The sequence below is a fragment of the Danio rerio genome, chromosome 14 (genome assembly GCF_049306965.1).
Source record: "Danio rerio strain Tuebingen ecotype United States chromosome 14, GRCz12tu, whole genome shotgun sequence".
NCBI lineage: Eukaryota > Metazoa > Chordata > Actinopteri > Cypriniformes > Danionidae > Danio > Danio rerio.
In genome coordinates, this window is record NC_133189.1 from 37,374,942 (window position 1) to 37,397,512 (window position 22,571).

General features: G+C 34.1%; 2 protein-coding genes across 14 annotated transcripts in view; one reads left to right on the forward strand and one right to left on the reverse strand.

Moving 5' to 3' along the window:
• Positions 1–22,571, reverse strand: part of inppl1b (inositol polyphosphate phosphatase-like 1b) — a 62,370-nt gene that overhangs the window by 34,929 nt on the left and 4,870 nt on the right. For 3 of the 7 annotated variants that reach the window (XM_073921250.1, XM_073921253.1, XM_073921249.1), the window contains exon 2: positions 22,462–22,523. Coding sequence is in view for 1 of the 7 variants with exons in the window: in XM_073921251.1 (XP_073777352.1) it covers positions 4,959–5,008 (50 nt within the window). In the remaining 6 variants the exon portion in view is untranslated. Of the gene's footprint in view, positions 1–4,792; positions 5,313–22,457; positions 22,524–22,571 lie in introns of those variants that run through there. The other 4 variants (XM_073921254.1, XM_073921251.1, XM_073921247.1 and 1 more) reach the window with 4 other exon arrangements.
• On the forward strand, positions 9,937–21,330 carry arr3b (arrestin 3b, retinal (X-arrestin)). 7 transcript variants are annotated; one of them, XR_012389622.1, is made up of 16 exons: positions 9,937–9,995; positions 11,423–11,458; positions 15,245–15,275; positions 15,404–15,464; positions 15,890–15,934; positions 16,024–16,217; positions 16,605–16,664; positions 16,748–16,824; positions 18,276–18,411; positions 18,506–18,590; positions 18,948–19,020; positions 19,808–19,945; positions 20,072–20,176; positions 20,308–20,357; positions 20,523–20,663; positions 20,755–21,330. XR_012389622.1 is itself a non-coding variant. In XM_073921689.1 (16 exons), the coding sequence occupies exons 2-16, from the start codon at positions 11,451–11,453 to the stop codon at positions 20,758–20,760; spliced, it is 1,125 nt and encodes a 374-aa protein (XP_073777790.1). In that variant the 5' UTR covers positions 9,937–9,995; positions 11,423–11,450; the 3' UTR covers positions 20,761–21,330.

The window sequence follows — 22,571 nt, forward strand, 5'->3', positions numbered from 1 at the left end:
TCAACATACTAAAATAAAAGTCTCAGAAAATGGTTAAAAGTTAACAGGGTTATTTTGAATTTGTGTTGAATGTGTGTGCTTCAAATAGGATCTGATCCAGGCTTGACCCTCAGTGAGGTGTAATCACACAGATTCTACTAGCTGGCCCAGTGTCCCTGGCATAGAGAGCGAGCATCCTAACAAGGATGCTTAAGACCACAATTTCAGCTTCAGTCACTAGCAGTGTTGGCGTAACGCATTACAAGTAATGGGATTTATGTAATAATATTACTTTTCTAAGTAACAAGCAAAATAAAGCATTACTTTTGCATTCATTTTCTTTTCTGCTTAGCCTCTTTATTAATGTGGGGTCGCCATAGCGGAACGAACCGCCAACTTATTTAGGATACGTTTTACGCAGCGGATGCTCTTCCATCACTGGGAAACATCCATACATACTCATTTACACACATACACTATGAACAATTTAGCTTACCCAATTCACCTATACCACATGTCTTTGGACTGTAGGGGAAACCGGAGCGCCCGGAGGAAACCCGCGCAAACACGGACAAAACATGCAAACTCCACACAGAAACGCCAACTGACCTGGCCGAAGGTCTAACCAGCGACCTTCTTGCTGTGAGGCGAACATGCTTTTTGAAGGTAAATGTACGTGTAGGTTATACACTGTGTTGTTAAATGCAGAGCTTCTCTGTAAAACAAAGAAAGAAAAAAAAACAAGTTTTGAAAGAGATCAAGCCTTAGCCAGGTAATAAAAATTCACGCAAAAGTAACTCAAAAGTAATATAACGCATTACTTACTATAAAAAGTAACTGAGTAACTCAATATTGTAATGCATTAATTTAAAAAAATAATTCCCTAACACGGGTCACTAGTAAACATCTTGAGGTCACAGAAATTAGGTTTACTCATACACCCCTTTTTACACACATAACCCTGCCAAACCAGGTCAAAGCACCAGTTGTAATGTTTGTTTTGACGATGGATGACTGTCACTCAGATTTTTTATTTATGAAAACAGCATTTGAGATTCTGTAGTCCGGTTTGTCTGGTTATCCAATCACCTGTTATGGCAAAATATCAGATTAAATTGAGTGCATTTTTAATGGAAACACTTTATGCACTAGTGTTTTTATGCACATTTTTGTGTTTATGCACATCTTGGCATTTGCGTTTAGAATTGTTAATGCAATGCCCAAAATGCACAGAAAAAAATGTGAAACTAAAGAGAAGGTTTCCAGCAATATGAGCCGGCACACTAAATTTCCAAGTAGACTGTAAACAAATTATATAATCAATTAGTCATCACAGCATATGCTTTTAACTCATTGTAACTTATTAAACTAAGTTAATCATGTTCTTACTTAATTTTATAAGTTACGCAAGCTGTTTAGCGAGTCAGCTTAACATAATATAAGTTCAATAGACTCATAATTTCATTCAGCTCAATTTAAGGCAACCAGGATTTTTTATAGTGTAGACTTCAGCTGCTCGACTACCTAAAAAAGGTCTGATTTGTCTCACTGCACTGACAGTAATTATCACTAGAAGAAAACTTGTTTATACTCAAAACAGTTAAAAAAAAATTCTGCCAATGCTGACAGACAAAGCATGCTTGAATTCAACATAAAATACTTTTTTTTTGAAAACTCAAGTTGTTTCCTTTGGTTTAGATTTTTTTTTTTATTAAAATGATTTAGATATGTAATAGATTGATATTAGAAGTGCACAACTGGTATTAGGCTAACACATGTCACAGATACTAAGTACATGTGGTCATATATGTAAGGGTCACGCGACTGGACCTGCCAGTTTTTCTGTGTTCTTTACTGAATGTACAGTGCATCCATTTACCCCCTGGGTCATGTTTACAAAACACACACTGGATTACTGTCCATCTATGACCCAGGCTAAGCCATCTAAGACATGCTTGCTGTCTAATGCATTTTGCACAGTCTGAGAATCTGTTGCTTCTTTTCCACTTCAGGAAATTATTGGCCTCGAACAAAGGATTGTTTCAAGAGTTTTGCTTGGCAAACATGAACTATTTAGATGGATCGTGACCCAAACCGCACACTAAAACTCCCCAATCCTAGCACAAGCAGGGTCTGAGCTTCATTATAATCACGTTAATTTCTGACTACACTGGCTGCTAATTCAGCATTAAGACCAGCAAAGATCAGACTAGCAAAGAGCATTACCTGCTTATTCTAAAGTATAATGAGCACAAACAGGTGATGGAAGAGGATTTGCAACCACTAAAGATAGATCACTGGTGCTTAAATAGAAGTTTATGGCTATTTTAACTGCTTAAGTTGAAAGTACTATTCAAAACAGTAGTTGGCTTAGTTCTACCTAGTTAAGTTTCTATCCGAGTTCCCTAAAAATAGAGTGGTAGTATTACAAGAAAAAATAATCATTCAAATTTAAAAGAAATATTTTTAATGTTCAGGTAACGTGTTATAACAATGTTTTTGTTTTATCTGTCTTATATCCATAAGAAGATAAGAAAACATCTTAGACATTGGCAAAGAGGATTATGACTACAAGCCATGCACTTGAGCATTTAGAAATCAGCCCTTTCAACATAAACCTCTTCTAATTAGCTGAAATCTTGTCAAATTTATCAAACATTATTCTTGAGTTTTATAACTACTGGATGTCTCTCCAGTCTTCAGATAAGTCATTTAAATTAGCCATATGGGGAGTGAGAGTGTGAGCATACAGGAAATGAAACCAAGATGTTGGGTGCTTAGCTGAAAACTGAATTTAGTTGGGAAATTCTGAGACGCGAATGTGAGTAAAAGTATTTGTGGCTTGGAGATAGCGAAGTCATGTGTTGTCATTTAGACCACCCATTTGGAACATAGAAATTGGTCTGTACTAATAACACAAAGCCCCAGTGAACAATTATAAGTAATTTTCTTTTCACGAAAAACTACCGAATGCCTGATTTTTTTTTCCTGAATTTTATTGAATTTTGCATGTAAACAATGTACATTTTAATAATGGAAAAAAAAACAAAGAGACCGCGTCAATGTTCAAATAATATTATCATTTAGATCATTTATTTGTAGAAAATGACTATAGGTCATAGGGCTGAACAATATATTGTTTTAGCATCAATGTACAGTGCTCAGCATAAATGAGCACACCCCATTTTAAAAATGAATAATTTTATTTATTTATCAGGGAAAATGGGTAATATATATAGTGCATTTGATCAAAAGAGATTTTTTGAACAGATTTATGTATTAAAATAATATTTTAGTCACAGAACATCTTAGGAAATGCAAAATTTAAACAAAATTGTATCTATTTTTTGCTTCTCTTGATTTTTGTAATTTTTGAAAATCTTATTTAATATTTTTCCCCTAACATATATTTGGGCTACTAATTTGTTAACCATTATTGTAAGGTATTTTGTTAGATTAGCTCCAGATTTGGCTTCAGTACTGACTACACTAATGTACATGCACAAATATAATATTGTAATGCATCCTTTAGGAAATATTAAGTTAAATGAGAGATTTGTGAGGGGTGTAATCATATATGGGGAGCACTGTATTGCAATCGGTGTATCTGCAATAGTCACATCACAAGATTAGATTGTTTATTAAAGATAAAGATATAACTACATTTAATTTATATTACTGAATAAAATTATTGATACAATGATGACCATGTTATTTTACATTTAATTGCATTTGAATATCTGCATTTGACTAGTCTCCACAGAAAACCATAAAGCACTGTTTATTTAGCTTTTATTTTTGCTAATTTAGCTTTTAAAAATGCTTGATCACCCCAGTCGACCTAAAATCATAAAACCTTTCAAAATAGAGCTATATACAGTTGCAATCAGAAATATTTAACCCCCTCTCAAATTTTCTTTTCTTTTTAATATTTCCCAAATATGTTTAAAAGAGCAAGGAAATGTTCACAGTATGCCCGTTAAACAGAAATTGGGGAAAAAAATAAAGAGGGGGGCTAATAATTCAGGAGGGCTAATAATGCTGACTTCAACAACTGTAAATCGTCTATGAATATATATTCATATCCCAATATATATCGCAACAAAACAAATATCGCAATGTCAGATTTTTCCATATTTGTGCACCCCTAATAGGTCAATTTATTATGTACAGATACTAAATGTTGAAAAAAAATGTCTTTACAAATACACTCCATTAATATGTGTGTATATTTCCCTTATATTTAAGATCAAAAATTTTATACTCTCTTTCTTTAAGTTGTATAGAGGCTTAATTTTTATTTCTTTATTTCTAATTGACCCACTTAAATCACCTAATGTTTTTAATATTCAAATACTGTGTAGACACTAAATATTGAAAGAAATGTATATAAATGTATATAAAGACATAATCCTTTCATATGTGTGCATAGTTCCCCCTATATTTCTGGTATATATTATACTCTCTTTCTATCTGCAGGCTTAATTTTTATTTCTTTAAAAGAATTTACCCACTACAATCGCCTGACGTTTTAAATGTTCAGAAAACCTGTTACAACATTTGTTTTTTGTCTGTCTCATACCCATAAGGAGATAAGAAAACGTCGAAGACATTGGGAAAGAGGATTATTTCCCTTATATTTAAGGTCTAAATATTTTATTCTCTCTTTCTATAGATTATAAACAGGTTTCCTTTTTATTTCTTTATTTCTTCACACTAAAATCACCTAGTTAGCCTAAAGGTAACTGAGCAAAAATAGGCTTGTCTGCTTAACTACAGATACCTAAAACGGTCTGCCAATAGGTTTACTCACCGCACATTGATGAAGAAATTGCAGTCTGTCATTGTTATTGTGTTCTGTGACTAATTTACCATTGTCCATTTAGCAATGACAAATGTGTTCATGCAAGGTAATAATATATTTAACATAATTAAGCAGTTAGTGACAGTTCACAGAGCATAATGGTAATCAGAAACACCTTGGCATGGCATCTGCACAGAGAGCACAAGCCCTGTGACCCTGCTCCATCTGTCCCAGCAGGTGCGAGTGTGCTGAGAGTCAGAGGTCCAGACTGATCCTCTCTCTTCCAGCCTCAGGTAAAGGATTACATCAGTCGCTGCTTCCATTAATAACAGTATGTTCAAAACGGCGTTCAACGCCCTTTAATTGAAGTCCTCTGGCGATTACATAGTCAGCCTCATAATGAGTTATAAATAAAACAGTAATACTCCGACTGCATAATGTTTCAATTAAATAAATGTAGGTTGTCTGGTTATAACGTTTGGAGCAAAATATTGTAAATGTTTTAGTGGCGCACAAATCAACTAATTGCGACACCTAGTGGTGCGGATGTGGTATTATTTTAAAAATTATTGCGTAAAAGGCCAAAAACCAAACTTGAAATCAAAGGTTACAATGGGCCAGCTTTGGCCCACAGGTGCTACTTTGAGTATCTCTGAGTTAAAGGGTTAGTTTGCCACAGTTTTCTCTACCTCACGTGGTTTTTAAACCTTTATTACTTTTTTGTTGTTTTGGAAATTAAAATGTTGAACACCTGAGACCAGTGACTTTCATAGTATAAGAATAACAAATTTAGCTTACCAAATTCACCTATTGAGCGTGTCTTTTGACTGTGGGGGAAACCAGAGCACCTGGGGGAAACCCACGCCAACGCGAGAAGAACATGCAAACTTCACACTTACTTCACTCTACTTACTACACACTTATACTATTGACTTCCATAGTGTAGGAAAAACAAACACTATGGAAGTCAGTGGTCTCAGGTTTTTTAACCTTTTTCAAAATAACTTTTTTTTTGTTTGTTTTTATTGCTATAATAACACTCAAGTGTGTCACGGTGGCGCAGTGGGTAGCACATTCGCCTCACAGCAAGAAGGTCACAGGTTTGAGCCCTGGCTGAGTCAGTTGGCATTTCTGTGTGGAGTTTGTATGTTCTCCCCGTGTTGGCGTGGGTTTCCTCTGGGTGCTCCAGTTGACCCCATAGTCCAAAGACATGCGCTATAGGTGAATTGATTAAGCTAAATTGACTATAGTGTATGTGTGTGAAAGAGTGTGTATGGGTGTTTCCCAGTGTTGGGTTGCAGCTGGAAGGGCATCCACTGCGTAAAACATATTCTGCATAAATTGGCGATTCATTCTGCTGTAGAGACCCCTAATTTATAAAGAGACTAAGCTGAAATGAACTGGTAATTACAATAGTAATACAAACAGATAGAAGTATAGTACAAACAATACAGATTTAAAAGTTTGTAAAGACTCTGTAATGGTTTTCAAGTACAGTTCCGATTCTTATTTAAAAGATACGAAATTTGGTTTACATTGAGAATGTTTATATTTATGTATGAACAACTTCCCAATAAATAATATAAGGTTTATACAAAAACTTGAATTAAGGAATTGTTTTTTCTTTAATGTTAAACCCCAAAATAATATACCTACAGCTTCACCACAAACCTTTCGGGCAATTAGAGAATTCACAGCAGACCAGAAAGATTTAACAAAGGGACATTCCCAAAATAGGTGAGCATTGCAACAGACTCATCACAGAAAGAGCAAGTTTTAATTTCTGTACGATTTAACTAGATAAAATCTGTGAATAATATTAAAACATATTTTAAAAATATGGGGCAAGAGCTTTTTTGTGTTTCAACAAAAAAGAAAAAAAAAGTAACTCAAAGAGGTTTGTGACAAGTGAAGGTTGAACATAACAGTGGCACACCAGACACCTTTATTCTGTGTCATCATGATCATTTTATTCCACATTGTCCTATATTATGAACATTATCAATCAGCTTGATATTCAATGACACATGCACCCCAAAACAACCTACTTAAGGTAAAATAAAAACAGCTTTACTAGGCTTCTGATGTGATCAGAATGTTTCTCTTATGTGAACAAAAAATATACGATTTTTAAAATTTACTCAGTCACTTTCCTTTGACTTATACCCTGCTTTATCCCCACACCAGAATGAACTGCCAATTACTCTGGCCCCAACCCAGCACTGAGAGTTGTACTTACAGTAACACCTAAACAATCTCCCATTCACACCGATTTATTTTATCCAGTTCACCTGTTCAATTTTGCATTCAAAATATGTATAAGGAACATCATGATTATTTTGTGTTGAACTGCGTTTGCCTTCAGAAGTGTCTTGAGACTTTGTTACACAGATGTAAAAAAAAAATAAACATTTAAGTAAAAAAAAAAAAAACTGAAATATCTGTGTCTGCATTGATATAAGATCATAATACAGTTGTGCAGATTCTGAAGCTGCACAACCATGACATAAATCTCCCACTCCAGCACATGCCAGAGTGGTCTATTGGATTGAGATCTGGTGACTGCTGAGGTCATTTGAGTTCTCACTGTCATCTTAAAGAGAGCAGTTTGAGCTGACTTGAGCTTTGTGACTTTGAGCATTGTATTGCTGGAAGTATTGTCACAGGATGAGGCACATTGTGGGCATAAATGTTGCTTGTGCCAAATTCTGATTGTGCCTTCTGAATGTCACAACAATTAAGACTTGATAAGATTTGTTGAGCCTGTGCAAAGTGTAGCCTCAGTTTTCTGTTCTTAGCTGGCAGGAGCTGCACCCTTTGTGCTCTTCTGCTGCTGTGGTTCATCTGCTTTAAGGCTCACTGGTTATTTAATTTACTGTTGCCTTTATATCCGTCTAGCCATTGTAATCTGTCATCAACAAGCATCTTCACCCACAGAACTGCCACTCACTGAAAATCTAATTTAGTTTCATTCTCTAAAGACTGTTGTGTCCATCTGACACCAACAAACATGCGACATTCAAAGTCACTTAATTTCACATTTTTTTAACTTCACAAGATTATCTTGACTGGTGAATGAAGTGTGATTCTGCCATATGATTGGCTGATTAGATATTTGTGTTATTGAGCACAAAAGGTGGACCAAATAAAGTGGCCGGTGAGTTTTTAGATTTTTGGTTCTGGAGTTATTCAGCATTTTGACATTTTAGATTTTCACATAGTCAGATAGCAAATAGGTTTTCTCATAATTAAGTGTTTTCCTCAGTGTTGAGTGCAGTGGACTCACTCCAGAATTGTACATGCATTTCAGGAATTTTCCATTCGTCTTACTAAATATGGAAAAACATACAACAACATATCTGTAATTTATAGTTGACTGAATCCATTATTAATAGAGAATACTTTATAGGGAATACATTGATTTTGTCACTAATTGTTGTTTAAATTATTCTTAAACCTTTTAATCCAGGCGGCACTATGGCTCAGTAGTTAGCACTGTTGCTTCACGGCGAGAAGGTCGCTGGTTCGAGCCCCAGCTGGGTCAGTTGGCAATTCACCCATTGGAAAACTCTAGATATGCACATCAATATAGTATAATTTTTTATGACACTGTATAACACTAATTAACATTTTACAGTACTGTGACGGTTGGGTTTAAAGTTGGGGTAGGGGTAAATGTTAAAAAAAATTTATTCAGTAATTTATTCATTTTTTTTAAATAATTTTTTAGTAATTTATTCAGTAATTGAATAAATAACATAAATAATTCTCTGTACAACTACTGTTTTTACATCACTGTGACGGTTGGGGTTAGGGTTGGAATAGACGTTACTAAAATATAATTAATAGGAAATTTAATAAATAATATAAATCTTTTTCATTAATTTCCAGCCACAACCATATCTCATTTTGCAAATTCATAACAGACTTGTCATTTTCCACCATTTTAGCTCACAATGCTATCTCTTAAACAAGATACCCCATGTCATGGCTAAAACAGAAATGTATGTATTTTCTTTATATTGTATTTTTATTACGATAACAGAGTTGATGAATACGGTAATTAATCTACGATTGGTTTATCCTAAAAAATGAGCAAATTACTGAGAGAAAATTTATGAAAAATAGATTAAATGTAATACAAATGATAAATGTAGACTGAATTATTTTACGACAACTGAAGCTGAATGTAAGTATCAGGAGGCAGAAACAAAAACTAGATATAGAGGGAGTCTTCAAGTTATTTACAATGTCCCTAAATACATATAAAAATATTTTAGCAATAATATTTTATTTCCTTCGGCTTAGTCCCTTAATCATCAGGGGTCCCATACACACTCTCTCACAAACACACACAAACACAATCATACACTATGGCCAATTTAGTTTATTCAATCAACCTATAGCGCATGTCTTTGGACTGTATAGGGGAAACCGGAGCTCCAAGAGGAAATCCAAGCGTAGATGGAGAGAACATGCAAACCCCACATAGAAATTTTATATTATTGGTGTTATTATTATCAAAAATGTTGTCACCTTAGAATCATCCTGTGTATTGGTGTAAATTCTGTAGTAACAGCCAACCAGCTGTTATAAATCCTCCTGAGGGTACAATGACAATGTCCCTCTAACTGCTTTTGAAGAAGCCGGTACTCTAAAATAGTCTCCCACCAACGCTAGACCAATGCCAATAGAAACATTTAACAAGAGCAGTACAAGCAGCATTCATTTTAACACTGAGTGCACTTTGTATGCATGTCCGTGCTGTATGTTATGACACTTTGATGAGCTGTTGTTATTGTTATCCTGCCCTCATGACTTGAGGCCAAGCTGAGTAGCTACGTGCCCTAAATGGAGACATGCTATGTTAGAGGTGGAGCTCAATACGACTCATGAGAGATGAAACCGTATTAAAACATTTCTGTTGACCCACCAGATGACCCTGAGGCTGACACTCTCATTCATACTCCACAAAAGCTAATCCCTAATGCCAATTCTGTGTTTATTTTTATACACATTGTTGCCAGAAAAAGAAAGGGACTAATGAGCTAATAGGATTGGGACCAAAAGCAACATTTGGTAACGGGTCTGCGTAAGCCAAAGAGAGGGAGGAGAGTTTGCTCTATAAAGGCGGACAAGGCAATCTGGGAAACAGACTAAAGCAGCAGAACTTGAAAAGCTCAGAACTTGAACTCCTAAAACTCTGACACAGGTAAGAAGATCTGGACTGTTATCGTTTTTGATGAGGTGCTTGAATTATCTGCTGATTTAGATGTGAATGCTGGAATGCTACGGGAGGACTAAAATCTATAAAAGAGAAGATAACAGATGGTAATGTTGACTAGAAACCATCATCGGTTCTTTGTTATTCCTGAATGTAATTCAGGCAATGAGTGGGGGAACCCTAGCCAGGCGATGTAAGGTCATCTCAAGAGGATCCATAGTTGATAATGATAAATGAGACATATGAGGCACATCATTTGTAGTTTGATTGTTTGTTTAGCATGAGAACAGATTGTTTTGTACAATACTATAAGTATAGTGTGACTTTTAAACTTGTCAGTTGAAATTTGCTGGCCTAATGTGGGATTGTATTATATTTAAGGCTATTTATTTGAACACCTTTTTATATGAAAGTGTTTGTTGTCCTGCTCTTTTATATTGAAATTGTTCAAAAAACTTACAATCTCCAGTCATACCTTGACCACATTAATCTACTTGTATTTTATAAACAATGATTATATCTTCATATACACAATTCTTGATTTTTTTTTTTTGGGGGGGGGGGGGGGGGGCAACTTAATTGTTTTATATTCTATCTACTTAAATTAGTAATAACTAAGTTAACTTAATTTCATCATGTTGCCCTAACACAAATCAGTTGTGTGGAACCTAGCATTTTTTATAGTGTAGTGGACATTTTTAATTAGAGATAACCTTTTAAAATTCTTACCCTTTTGTACTGTACAGTTGAGCAATATTACCTTTAGGGTACACTTTTGTACTTTTAAGGTACTATGAGGTACACATTTGTACATTTTAGTTATCCATATGTTTCCCGGTGATGGGTTGCGGCTAGAAGGGCATCCGCTGCGTAAAACATATGCTGGATTAGTTGGGAGTTCATTCCGCTGTGGCGACCTCCAGATTAATAAGGGGACTAGGCCGAAAATAAAATAAATAAATTAGTTATCAATATGTACCTTTAAGGACCTGTTAGAAACAAAAATGTACCTATTGAAAAGCTTGCCACCCCAGGACAGATTTTGAACCTTTATTTCTGAGAGTAAAGCATAATTTACTATTAATGGCATACATTTCAGTTCCTTAAAAATATCACAGATGCTTTGCTGGCTTTTCCAGGGTTTGAAATTCTTGGCTTCATTCACAGAAACACATTAGAAACAGATAAGAGCTAATCCCAAATGCTGCTTCTTTGGAGGATTATGAAGCAGTCTATCGTTATGCTAATCTCCTCTTCCCTGATTAGCCCTAGTGGATTGAAATCTCAGCAGGACAACATATAAACATGAATGGGTTTTCTAAACACTGTACATAATTAAGAGCATAATTGCTACCTCAAATGTTGCTACTGCCCTCTGTTGGCAAAATTTTTAACCATTTCCTTTCTCATTTCAGAAACGTTAGCAGCTAACTTTTCAACACCATGACAAAGTAAGTGTGCATATTAACTCATTCTTCATACTTAATTTAGTTTTTTAAAAAACGTCCTAAATACATTCAGATGTCTTGTTAGATAATCATTACTCCATAACTTACACACTTAATGTTATTCATATTCATGACTCCTCAATAGATAAAGCAAGCAGACTTTGTGTAATACTCTCACACCTTGTTTGCTGGTAATATTAAATCTGTAGAAGTCTTTTTGGTCTTCAATCCCGATGGATTACCAGATTATAAGAAATCCCCTTTAGAGTGGATTGAGAGGATTACCACAAGAGTTTAAAAGTAACAGTGCAAAGCTTAGCATATGCAGATGACTAATCAGCTCATGCACATGATTAAGTCATATCAGGCAAAAGCAGCAAATATTGAACTCTCAGTAACAAGAAATTTGTTAAAAATACTATTTTAAAGGGGAAGTTCCCCCAAATTTGAAATGACCTCATCGTTTATTCTCCCTCATGTGGTTTTTAATCTTCTGTTGGACACAAAAGAAGATTTTTTTTGAAGAATGCTCAAAATAACTTCTTTTGTGTTCAAAAAAAAGGAAGAAACTCAAATAGGGTTTGAACTAGTGAAGAGTGGGTAAATAATGACAAAATTGTTGTGTGAACTTTCAATCTAAAAGAACAAAATTACTGTTTTTTTTTTTTTTTTACTATTTGACTGTTAAAACTCACAGCATCCTGTTCCTAGAATGCAACAGTGTTAAAACATTATGCTGTAAAGACTTCTATCTATGGGGTGGTGTAGGAATTATACGTAAGAACCCAGAATAATAATATATTGTGGGTTCCTTCAGATGTTTCTATTAGTATTAGTAAATAATGTATGTTGTGCAAATTCTGTTGTTCAGCATACATTACATAGACTTGAACATCAAATATTCTTAGCTATTTTGTGAAGCATACATTTTAGAAAATACACAGAAAATATTTTTGGTGTGTGTCTACTTTACGCTGAAGAAAAAAATAAGGTAACGCATTCTTTCTGGATCATACGTCAATACTGCACCACTTTATAACTATACAACTTCTCAGAACTTTCACTAATATTCTGATATTGTAAGTTATGAACAACTGTTTTTCCAGTAATATTAATAAAATATTTGTACAAAGTAATTTTGTTCTCGTCTTAACACAAAAACTTTATGGATTGTTTTTTAAAGTATTTTAGTTAGTATTTGTCCAAAGTTTTTTTTTCTTGTTTTAGAACCTTCAAAGAACATTCATAAGTTTTTTCTATAATGTTTGCAAATTAAGACACAGGGATTGTTAACAACGGCATAAGAAATCAAACAGTCAAAAAACATGTATTATGCTGAACATTTAAACATTCATAAACTAGAATCTATTCCATTTTACACATTCCATTTTACTAATTCATTTGACACATTCATAGAATTATCTAGTAATAATGTTCTTAAACCTTGATGGGAATTTAAAGAAATTGTAGTTGATAAACAGTTAATGCACTTACTGGCCAATTTATTATATACTGTTTAGCAAAGTTTTTATGCAAATATCTAATCGCCAATCACATGGCAGCCACTCGCAACAATGAATTTCGGCATGTAAAAATAAAAATTTGCAGAAGTACAAACCAATGGGCAAAGTCAACCCCAAAAAAATTACTCACACTCAAAGATGAATTTCAAAGTTTCAACATGACTTTTATTCTTCAGTTGAACAAAATAATATTAGCATAATAATAATATAATAATATTAATAGATATTGTGAAAAAATTGTGTAAACAAGCTAAATTTTCTTCCATTAGAACTAAAAAAAAAAAACATGGAAGTCAATGGCTGTTTTTTTCCAATGCTTTAGTATTCCTTCGTGTTCAACAGAAGAAAGAAAATGCATCAGGTTTGGAACAAGCGGAGGATGAGGGAATGATAACGGAATTTTCATTTTTCAGTGAATTATTCCTTTAAGTGAATGGGATATGGTTTGTGCCAGACTGCTCTGATTATTTTAGAAACTTAATATATCCTGGGATTTTCACACACAAGGTTTTACAGAGAATGGTTCAAAAATATATCCAGAGAGCAGCAGTTCTGTACCAAAATTGAACTGTATGAGATAGAAATAGTTTCCTTGGCATTTCCTGTGGCCAGTGATTACATTTGCTGATGATTACATAACATGCTATTTTTTGACTGGAACTTCTATCAAGTAAGGTTTTTGAGCAAGACTAAACTGCTTCTAATCCCAACTCCAAGTAGCAAAGGTGAAAAAACTGTAGCCTTCAGTACAGGGCATGACAGCAGCACAGTCACCCACTGAATTAATGATTACACTGAAATTACGCTGAAATCAGCTTGTTGATTGAGAAAATCAGGCCAAAAGAGATTTTAGCTCTTTATCACTCAGCTCAGTATGTATTTCTCCATAATTACTTCATTATTCAATTTTCCAACTTCATTGGACTGTTTGGGACATAGCTGTTTCACTCATTAAAGCGATAAGTAAATTATTTAAAAGTTAGTTCATCCATAAAATAAAATTGTTAATAACTCTTACTCATTTTGTTTCAAACCTGAGACCTTTGATTCATCTTCGTAATGCAAAGATATTTTAAATGAAATCCGAGAGCTCCCTGATTCTCCATAAACCACAAGGTTCCCAACTCATTCAAAGTGCAGAAAGGGACTTTAAACTGTTCTCAAAATAGACATGCCTTCAGTGGTTCAATTGGAACATTCATTCATTCATTTTCCTTTGCCTTAGTCCCTTTATTCATCAGGGGTCACCACAGTGGAATGAACCGCCAATTTATCCAGCACATGTTTTACACAAAGGATGCCCTTCCAGTTGCAACTAGGCATGGGCTGGTATAAGATTCTGACAGTATGATAACCTTGGATATAAATATCACGGTTTCACAGTATTGTGATTACTGTTCTAAAATAAGGTTTTTTTAAATGTCTTGGTAAGAAACAAATAATTTCCTTTTGAAATCAATATATTTTATTTTGAAAAACATTTAAAATATTTTGGAGCAGTTAACATGTCAGGCTGAATAATTCAAATGAATCGTAGACTTCTGCTGTCTTCGGTAGCTTCCAAACACAGATTTATTTACTATTTAAAATGGCATCTATGGATATTTTTTTCTGCTGCAGACACTGTTGTCCAAAAAAACAACAAAGAAAATGTCAATAAAAAATCTTACACATACCTTAGGAACGGTATTACAGAAAATGTTGGCGGCTTTAAAACCTTGACTTTTCCAAACAGCGGAATACATTGTAAACGGTAATCATCACCATGCCTAGTTGCAACCTAGTTCTGTAAAGGAAACATCCATACACATTGTATTCACACTCATACACTACAGCCAATTCAGTTTATTCAATTCACCTATACTGCATGTCTTTAGGCTGTGGGGAAAATAGAAGCACCCGAGGGAGAACATGTAAACTCCACACAGAAATGCCATCTGACCCAGTCAGGACTCAAACCAGCGACCTTCTTGCTGTGAGGCTACAGTGCTAACCACTGAGCCACCATGTCAATTGGAACATTATTAAATAATTGGAATTATTATTATATATTATCAAATACTTTTTGTGTGCGCATAAAACAAAAACAATGACTTTATACAAGTTTCTTCTTCTCAGTGTCAGTATAGGGAGCATATTCTGATTTAGGTGAACTATCACTTTAAGATGTTGCTTTTAAGATAAACAATATATTTTTATGTATATAAAAAACTATTTAAAGGGTGATTTTGGGCACATAATTTAAAGAATGTATGTTGTGTTGCAGGGTTTACAAGAAGACTAGTGGCAATGGATCGGTAAGGCTCTCTTTATATTGCTAATGCTTTGCATCAGTTTTCATCTGCTCTTCCAATGCAACCTATTTTATTAAACTTATTAAGACACAAGCACCAATGATCATCATCACAGTGATTGTTTGTTACAGCTTTGCCTTTATTTGGGGAGGAGAGACTTTGTGGACCACGTGGAAAGCGTTGATTCAGTTGGTATGTTGTCATTTATATTCAGAAACTAATGATTCCTCAAGACTGTGGGTCTGCGAATGTTTATGTTTATAGATAAATACTAAATTTAAAAACTAATTCAGTTTCTTTTTCATCGTACATTAAAATGTCCTGTTTTTATATTTTCTTTTAAACAGAAAAAAAATACTATTGCACTTTTTTTTAATGATTTACTGCATAAAATATTAATATGTTGCTCAGTAAATACATTTTTAAAGGTTTATAGTTTATAGAAGGCACATTTTTAACTTAAATCATTTGATGACATGTTTACGAGATCACAATGCAGCCCTGAGTACCCCAAAATTAATTGTCTTTTACTTAATTTATACTTTAGGAGAGTCTGGTCTTTAACCAGTGTATGTAAATTGCACTTCAGTTCAAAAGTCTTGTAATTTCCTTCTCAGATGGTGTACTTAAGATTGATCCTTCAGGTCTTAATGGAAGGAAAGGTATACTTTAACATACTACACTGGCATTATGAATCTTTGTTTGGTCATTTTAAGAAACTTCATCTAGATTATTGAATTGTATTTTTCAGTGTGGGTACAGCTGGCATGTGCCTTTCGCTATGGACGAGAGGATCTGGATGTGATTGGAGTTTCATTCAGGAAAGATATCTGGATAAAGCGCATTCAGATGTACCCGTTTGAGGGAACCAAGCCCCCAAACACACCAATGCAGGAGGCGCTATTGAAGAAAGCTGGAGACCAAGGACATCCATTCACTTTTGATGTAAATCCACACTTACGTATTGACTTAAAGGAGCTGTTCACACAAAAATGAAAACTCTGCCATCGTTTATTTATTCTTGGTCCACCTGTTTGAGTTTTTCTCTTCTGTTGAACAGAAATTATGATATACTGAAAAATGTTTTAGAAAAAAAAACAGCCATAGACTTCCATAGTATTGTTTTTATCTGTTATGGACATCAATGGCTGTTTTTAACTCAACATTCATCAGAATATCATTTTTGTTTAACAGAAGGCAGTCATAACTTTAAAACCACTTGAATGAGTGTAAATGATGAGTAAATGTCAATTTTTGGGTGAACGATTCCTGTAAGTATTAAGAAAACACTCAAGGACGTCCTTCATTTGTGTTTTTCCCATTCTATCTCAGATTCCTGTACATCTTCCATGCTCAGTGTCCCTTCAGCCAGCACCAGAGGATGCCGGAAAGGTACGTTAGCAGACGTACACAAACATACAAAAAAAAAAAACTCACAAACTCTCTTTAATATTAATATCCATATACTTTTACAGCCTTGCGGGGTTGACTATGAAGTCAAAGCCTATATTGCCAATGAAGAAGACAACATAGATGAGAAAGTCGAGAAAAAGTATGTACTGCTCCATTGAAAGGGGTCATGAACTGAAAAATCAAAACATGAAAGAGGGATTGTACTATTGACCTTTTTCTACAATGCTGAAGTGCGCTTGTATTTTTTTTTTTCGATTGTTTTTGAACTTTTGTTGGCGTTGATTCAGTTGCCTATGGGAGAAATGACTAGCACTAATAAATAGCAGAAAACTAGAAATCTAAAACTACTCTACAAACAAGTGTGTTCATTACTTTATATATAAAGTAGAATAATAAATTAAGAAAATGTCAGTTTGCAACATCAAGCAGCATTATGAGTTTTTTTTTTTTTGTCTAAAAATCAATGAAAGTAAAGGAGACCGGTCTAAAATCAAAAAGATTTCAATGGTTGTGTCCGCTTATACGTCAAGAATAAGGTCTATAAAATACATCAAGACCTCAAAACTTACTTGTTAGTCTAAAACAGCTTATAAAACCAAACTGCTAAAAAAAAACAAAAAAAACAACAGACACACAAAGTCATAAGATGTTATTATTAGGTTAGGTTTAGGTTGTCAGCATCTAAGGACAATGTTTTTCAGACATCCAATAACGACGTGAAATAACTGTTGTTGATTTTAGGTTTTAGATTTTGGAAAGTGACCGACATCTTAAACCAACGTCATATTGACGTCAAATACTGACATTTAATCATCAGGTGTTGCAACCAAAATCTGATCTGATATACATCATATTGGTAATGTCCACACAATGTCAAGCTGTAACAACATTGGACATTGATATCTTGTTGTTATTAGGTTGCGTTGGAAAGTAACTAAAATGCAATGTCTGTCCGACGTTTGACATTAATGTCAGCCTAATGTTGGTTTCTGACGTCAACCGATTTTAATTTTCAAACAAAATCCAACCTCCCACAACATTGGGGTACAACGTCAATCAGATGTTACATTGACGTCCTGCTCCTGCTGGAAGGATGAGGAAAGTGTCACTTTGTTATGTAATAGTGTGTCTAAACTCCCCCTCTACAGAAGATTGCTGTTTATTAAGCTCCACCCACCAATTTACTTTTTACTGTTGCTTTGTCTGTTATGTATTTTGAGAATTGATGTGTTCGAAGGCTGTCAAAGATTTATACAAATGTCTACATCAGTGGTCATCAGCTTTCTTGTCCAATTTTGAGACTTAATCATAGAAGCAAGTTTTTAAGAAGTTTTAAACATGCAAACTGTCATCCAATCACAGTAGTTTGCTTCCAGGTCTACTATCCACCATGCCTATTCAAACAGTGGGTTCTGGTGAGGAGGCCAAACCAGAACAGAAAACAGTTTATTACTTCCAAATTATGATGCTTTTTATGTAGAAAATGGCAGTTAAAGTTCATGACTCCTTTAACTGAACTTTTTTAATCAAGATAATATTAGAAAAAAGGAAAACTTCTCATTAAGGTATCAATATCTTTCCTAATTACAGGGACACTTGCCGACTAATAATCCGTAAAATCCAGTATGCACCAGCTGAACTGGCTGCCGGACCCAAAGCCGATATCAACAAACAGTTTATCACTGCAGACAAACCAATTCACATGGAAGTCTCCATGGAGAAAGAGGTATGGAGTTTTAAATGTCTGTTGCAGATCTTTTACAAAAGTGTCATGTTGTCATCATATTCAGATCTTTGTCTATTTATCTACTACCTTTCAGCTCTACTATCACGGAGATCCCATTCCAATCAAAGTGAAAGTGAACAATGAGACAAGTAAAGTAGTGAAGAAAATCAAGATCAATAGTAAGTATTTTTTATTATCCATGTTATTGCCAACATACAACAATCATTGTCAACACATCAACTTAAACCATAAAGCAGCTGTAGTGTGTTCATGCGTTTACATAAAAGAATTGGGGAAAAAAATGTCCAAACCAAGGAAATAGTTTTTTTGTTTTCTAAAAGACATCACAGCAGTTCAAAAGTTCATTATTCAGTTTTGCTTGAATTATTTAGAGCTTAAAGCAGTGGTTCTCAATTCAAGTCTTCGAACCGGAATTGAAAATCACTGCCCAAAATTAATATTCATTATTGTTTTGAGAGAGAAGTGTTTTCCCCCAAAATAATGCTTAATAAACTTTATATCATTGTGTATTTCAGTTTTCCAAATTACAGATGTAGTGATTTATGCAGCGGACAAATACCACAAATGTGTACTGAATGAAGAATTTGGGTGAGTGCTAACATCTCCATCTTTTTACAGATATGTTTTTTTATTAAGTTATATTAAGTTATATACTGTCTGCTGGAATGATTAAAATACTATGTGTGAAATAATTATTTCAAATTGTAGTTGTGTCATCTTTTTCTTAAACAAATGGGATAGTTCACTCATCCTCCACTTGTTCCAAATCTGTCTGAGTTTGAAGACAAAAGAAGCTTCTCTGAAAATGTTGGGTGGAAAAAACAGCCATGTACTTCTGTAGGATGTTTTGTTCTTACTACAGATGTCAATGGCTTCTTTATTCAATCATTCATAATATATGTATTTTAAAAATAATAATATATTTATTAAATATTCTAAAATATATTGTTTTCTGTTCAACAAAAGAAAGAAATTCATAAAAGTTTAGAACCACTTGAGTGTGGGTAAATGATGAGTTTTTTTTGTTTTTGTTTTTTTGTCTGAGCTGTCCCTTTAATAGTTTATGCATAATGATTAGAATTTTACATATTTTTAATTTACTTTGTGTCAGACTACTTTTTTATCTCTTGTCTCTGTCATTTGATAATCAAATTAATCAATACTCCATATAGTTTATGAAGTGTTTTTTTTATTTATTTACAGCAGCCAGCCACTAGGGGGCGACATAAATGTTATGGCTTCACTTTTCAGGATATGTTTCAGAATTAAATAATGAAAAGATTTTGGGCCACATTAATGTTCATTTTAGGCCACTGTTCAATATGTTTATGATTGTTTTTCTGATCCTCATAGCATATCTTTTTTTTTTTAATAGGGACCAAATTAATGCAAACTCCACCTTTGAGAAGGAATATTCAGTCACTCCATTACTGGTCAATAACAAAGAGAAACGTGGTCTTGCATTGGATGGCAGACTTAAAGATGAAGACACCAACTTGGCTTCTTCAACACTGTGAGTTAAGCTTCATTATCTTTAAATATGCTCTTGAAAATGGAAATAAGATGACTGCATTAGGCAGAATTTCATGGCTTTTTATATATAAAAACAACACCTACTCAAGTACATCTCTTTCTGCAGTCTGATTCCCGACATGGATAAGCAAATGCAAGGCGTTGTTGTTTCCTACAAAATTAAGGTCATTCTCATGATGGGAGGTGGACTCTTGGGAAGCCTCACATCAAGGTTTGGATCAACATATTTTCTATCTTACTAATTTTATCATTAACATTTGATCAATGTCATCCTTCTGAATCAAGAGTAGCCAGCTAAAGTTATCCTAAAGTGCTTGTGTCTTGTTCATTTTCTGTAAACAGTGATGTTACAGCTGAACTCCCCCTTGTTCTGATGTCACCCAAACCAGCAGGTGAGATTTCTGTGCCTTTATTTTTGATATAATGCCTTTGATTAGTTCTGAATAAACTGTGTAAAAGTATGATGAAGCTCCTAATTCAAATCATTATATGTTTATGAAGTTATTCAGACTAACATTTAGCAATTCTAACCCTTAGTGTGTCTGCTTTCCAAGTAGAGTGGTGTATTTGTGATTAAAACTGCATGTCGTACACATACTCTTTATATTGTGGAGCTCCTACTGTAAGTAACACACTAAACAGCATCATTCTCTTGTTTTTTAACTGCATCCTTGTGCATTCTTGAAATGAGCAGAGATGTAAGTATCTGTTCTTTTTGTTGATAATCTTAAAGTATCTTTCATGTCAGGAAATAAAGCTAAATTAATGTTCATATCTCTTTTTTTCCAGATCTGACATCAACCTCGAATAGATTCTACAGCCAGTGAGGAGCAAGTCAGACCGAGATGCTCAGGAACAGATTCAGATACCAAACAACCTCATTTCACATATGATAGACACTTCCTTCTTGCAAAAATCTGTGTAAAAGTATTAGCTATATAAGATGAAACATCGGCCCAAGGTCTTTAATTTGTGTTGAGACAACATGAAAAAACTTACAAATTGAATTGGATTGAACATGAAACAATTGAGTTATCCCAAAACACTCAAGAATTGTGTTGTTTCAGCTCATTTTTAATAAGTAGTTTAAACAAACAGCAACAAACTGTTTTTTTAAGTGTTGTGTACTAAAATGAACTCAATGACACTGAACTTAAGCATTGTTCTGATGCTTTTACAATGTCATGTTTATCTCTTCTGCCTTTATCATGTGTAACAGTGTTTTAGTTTCTTTTTGTATGTAAATTAGTGTTGTAAAATATGAGGGAGCAATGAATGATTTACTTGAATTATTTTATTTGTTCTTTTTTTCTGGATGTGCTGATGGTGGACATGAATAAACATTTGACTGTTATTTAGACCACTCATGAAGACTTTACTCATCTTTCATCGTGATTTATATTAATATGCACAGTTTTTTTTTGCATGTGTGTATAAATTGTGCTTCTTATTTGTTCTTCAATACCAAATTATTCAATGATAAACCATTTTTTACATTTTTTGGAAAGAACTAAAAGTGAAAAATACTTTTATTATTGATTTCAAGATTACCCAATAAAATAAGAGCATTTAAAAGTTAGCAGTTCACTGGATTTGCCATTAATAGTTTAATAGTTTTACTTTTAGGTAAAACGTTCAGTTGCATTATATTTTATAAACTCAAATTTTCAAATAAGAGTATTATCAGATGATTTATTTAAAGGGCACCTATTTTACACCTTTTTTTTCAAGATTTAAGATCAGTCTTTTGTGTCTCCAGAATGTGTCCGTAGAGTTTCAGCTCAAAACACCCATCAGATTGTTTATTAAACCTTTCAGAATATTTATATTTTCTGCTCTGAGCATCTTGTAGCTGTTTTTGTTGCCTGTGCCTTTAATGTCAGTTCTCCACGCCCACCGTTTCCACGTGCCAGTCAGTGTGTGCCTCAATCACTGCCTCGGCTGTGTCAGATAAACAGCACAGTGACACCCATGAAGGAAGCAGATCTCACATAACATTTGTGAGAAACACTACAGTAAGAACTTTCCCAATTATAATTAGATGTATGTTGTGGAGTTAATTCAAGCCTTTCTGCGACGGGTCATACACAATGTCGTTACAAAGTTTGCGCACAGACACGCACGCACAGCACGTGTGTTTAACTTTTCACTATTTTAGCACCGCAAATGTGACAGGATACACGTTAATGTCCATCGTTGTATGGATATCTGTTAACACTGTTAATTGCACAGTTTTAAAAACATTTTAAACTTTTAAAACTCATTCTTGATCATATTGGATAATGATTGATGATCACAGAGAGCTGAACAGATCTTTTAATCCCAGTTTCTTTGCACATGTCCTTGTCTTTGTTGATATGATTATACACATTACTAGGGAGACAGGTTAATACATGATGACTGTCAATCAATTTGGTGGGCAGGGAAACAGCGCTTTGTGGGAGCGATTTGAATCCTATTTTTATGTCATGAAGTTTAAAAAAGAGACTTACTTACACTTTACCAACACACAGTTCTGTCCAAACAGCTTTCAAAAGATGATTTTCATCATAGGTGCCCTTTAAAGAAAACAACAATAGGTCAATATATAATATATTGGGGACAAT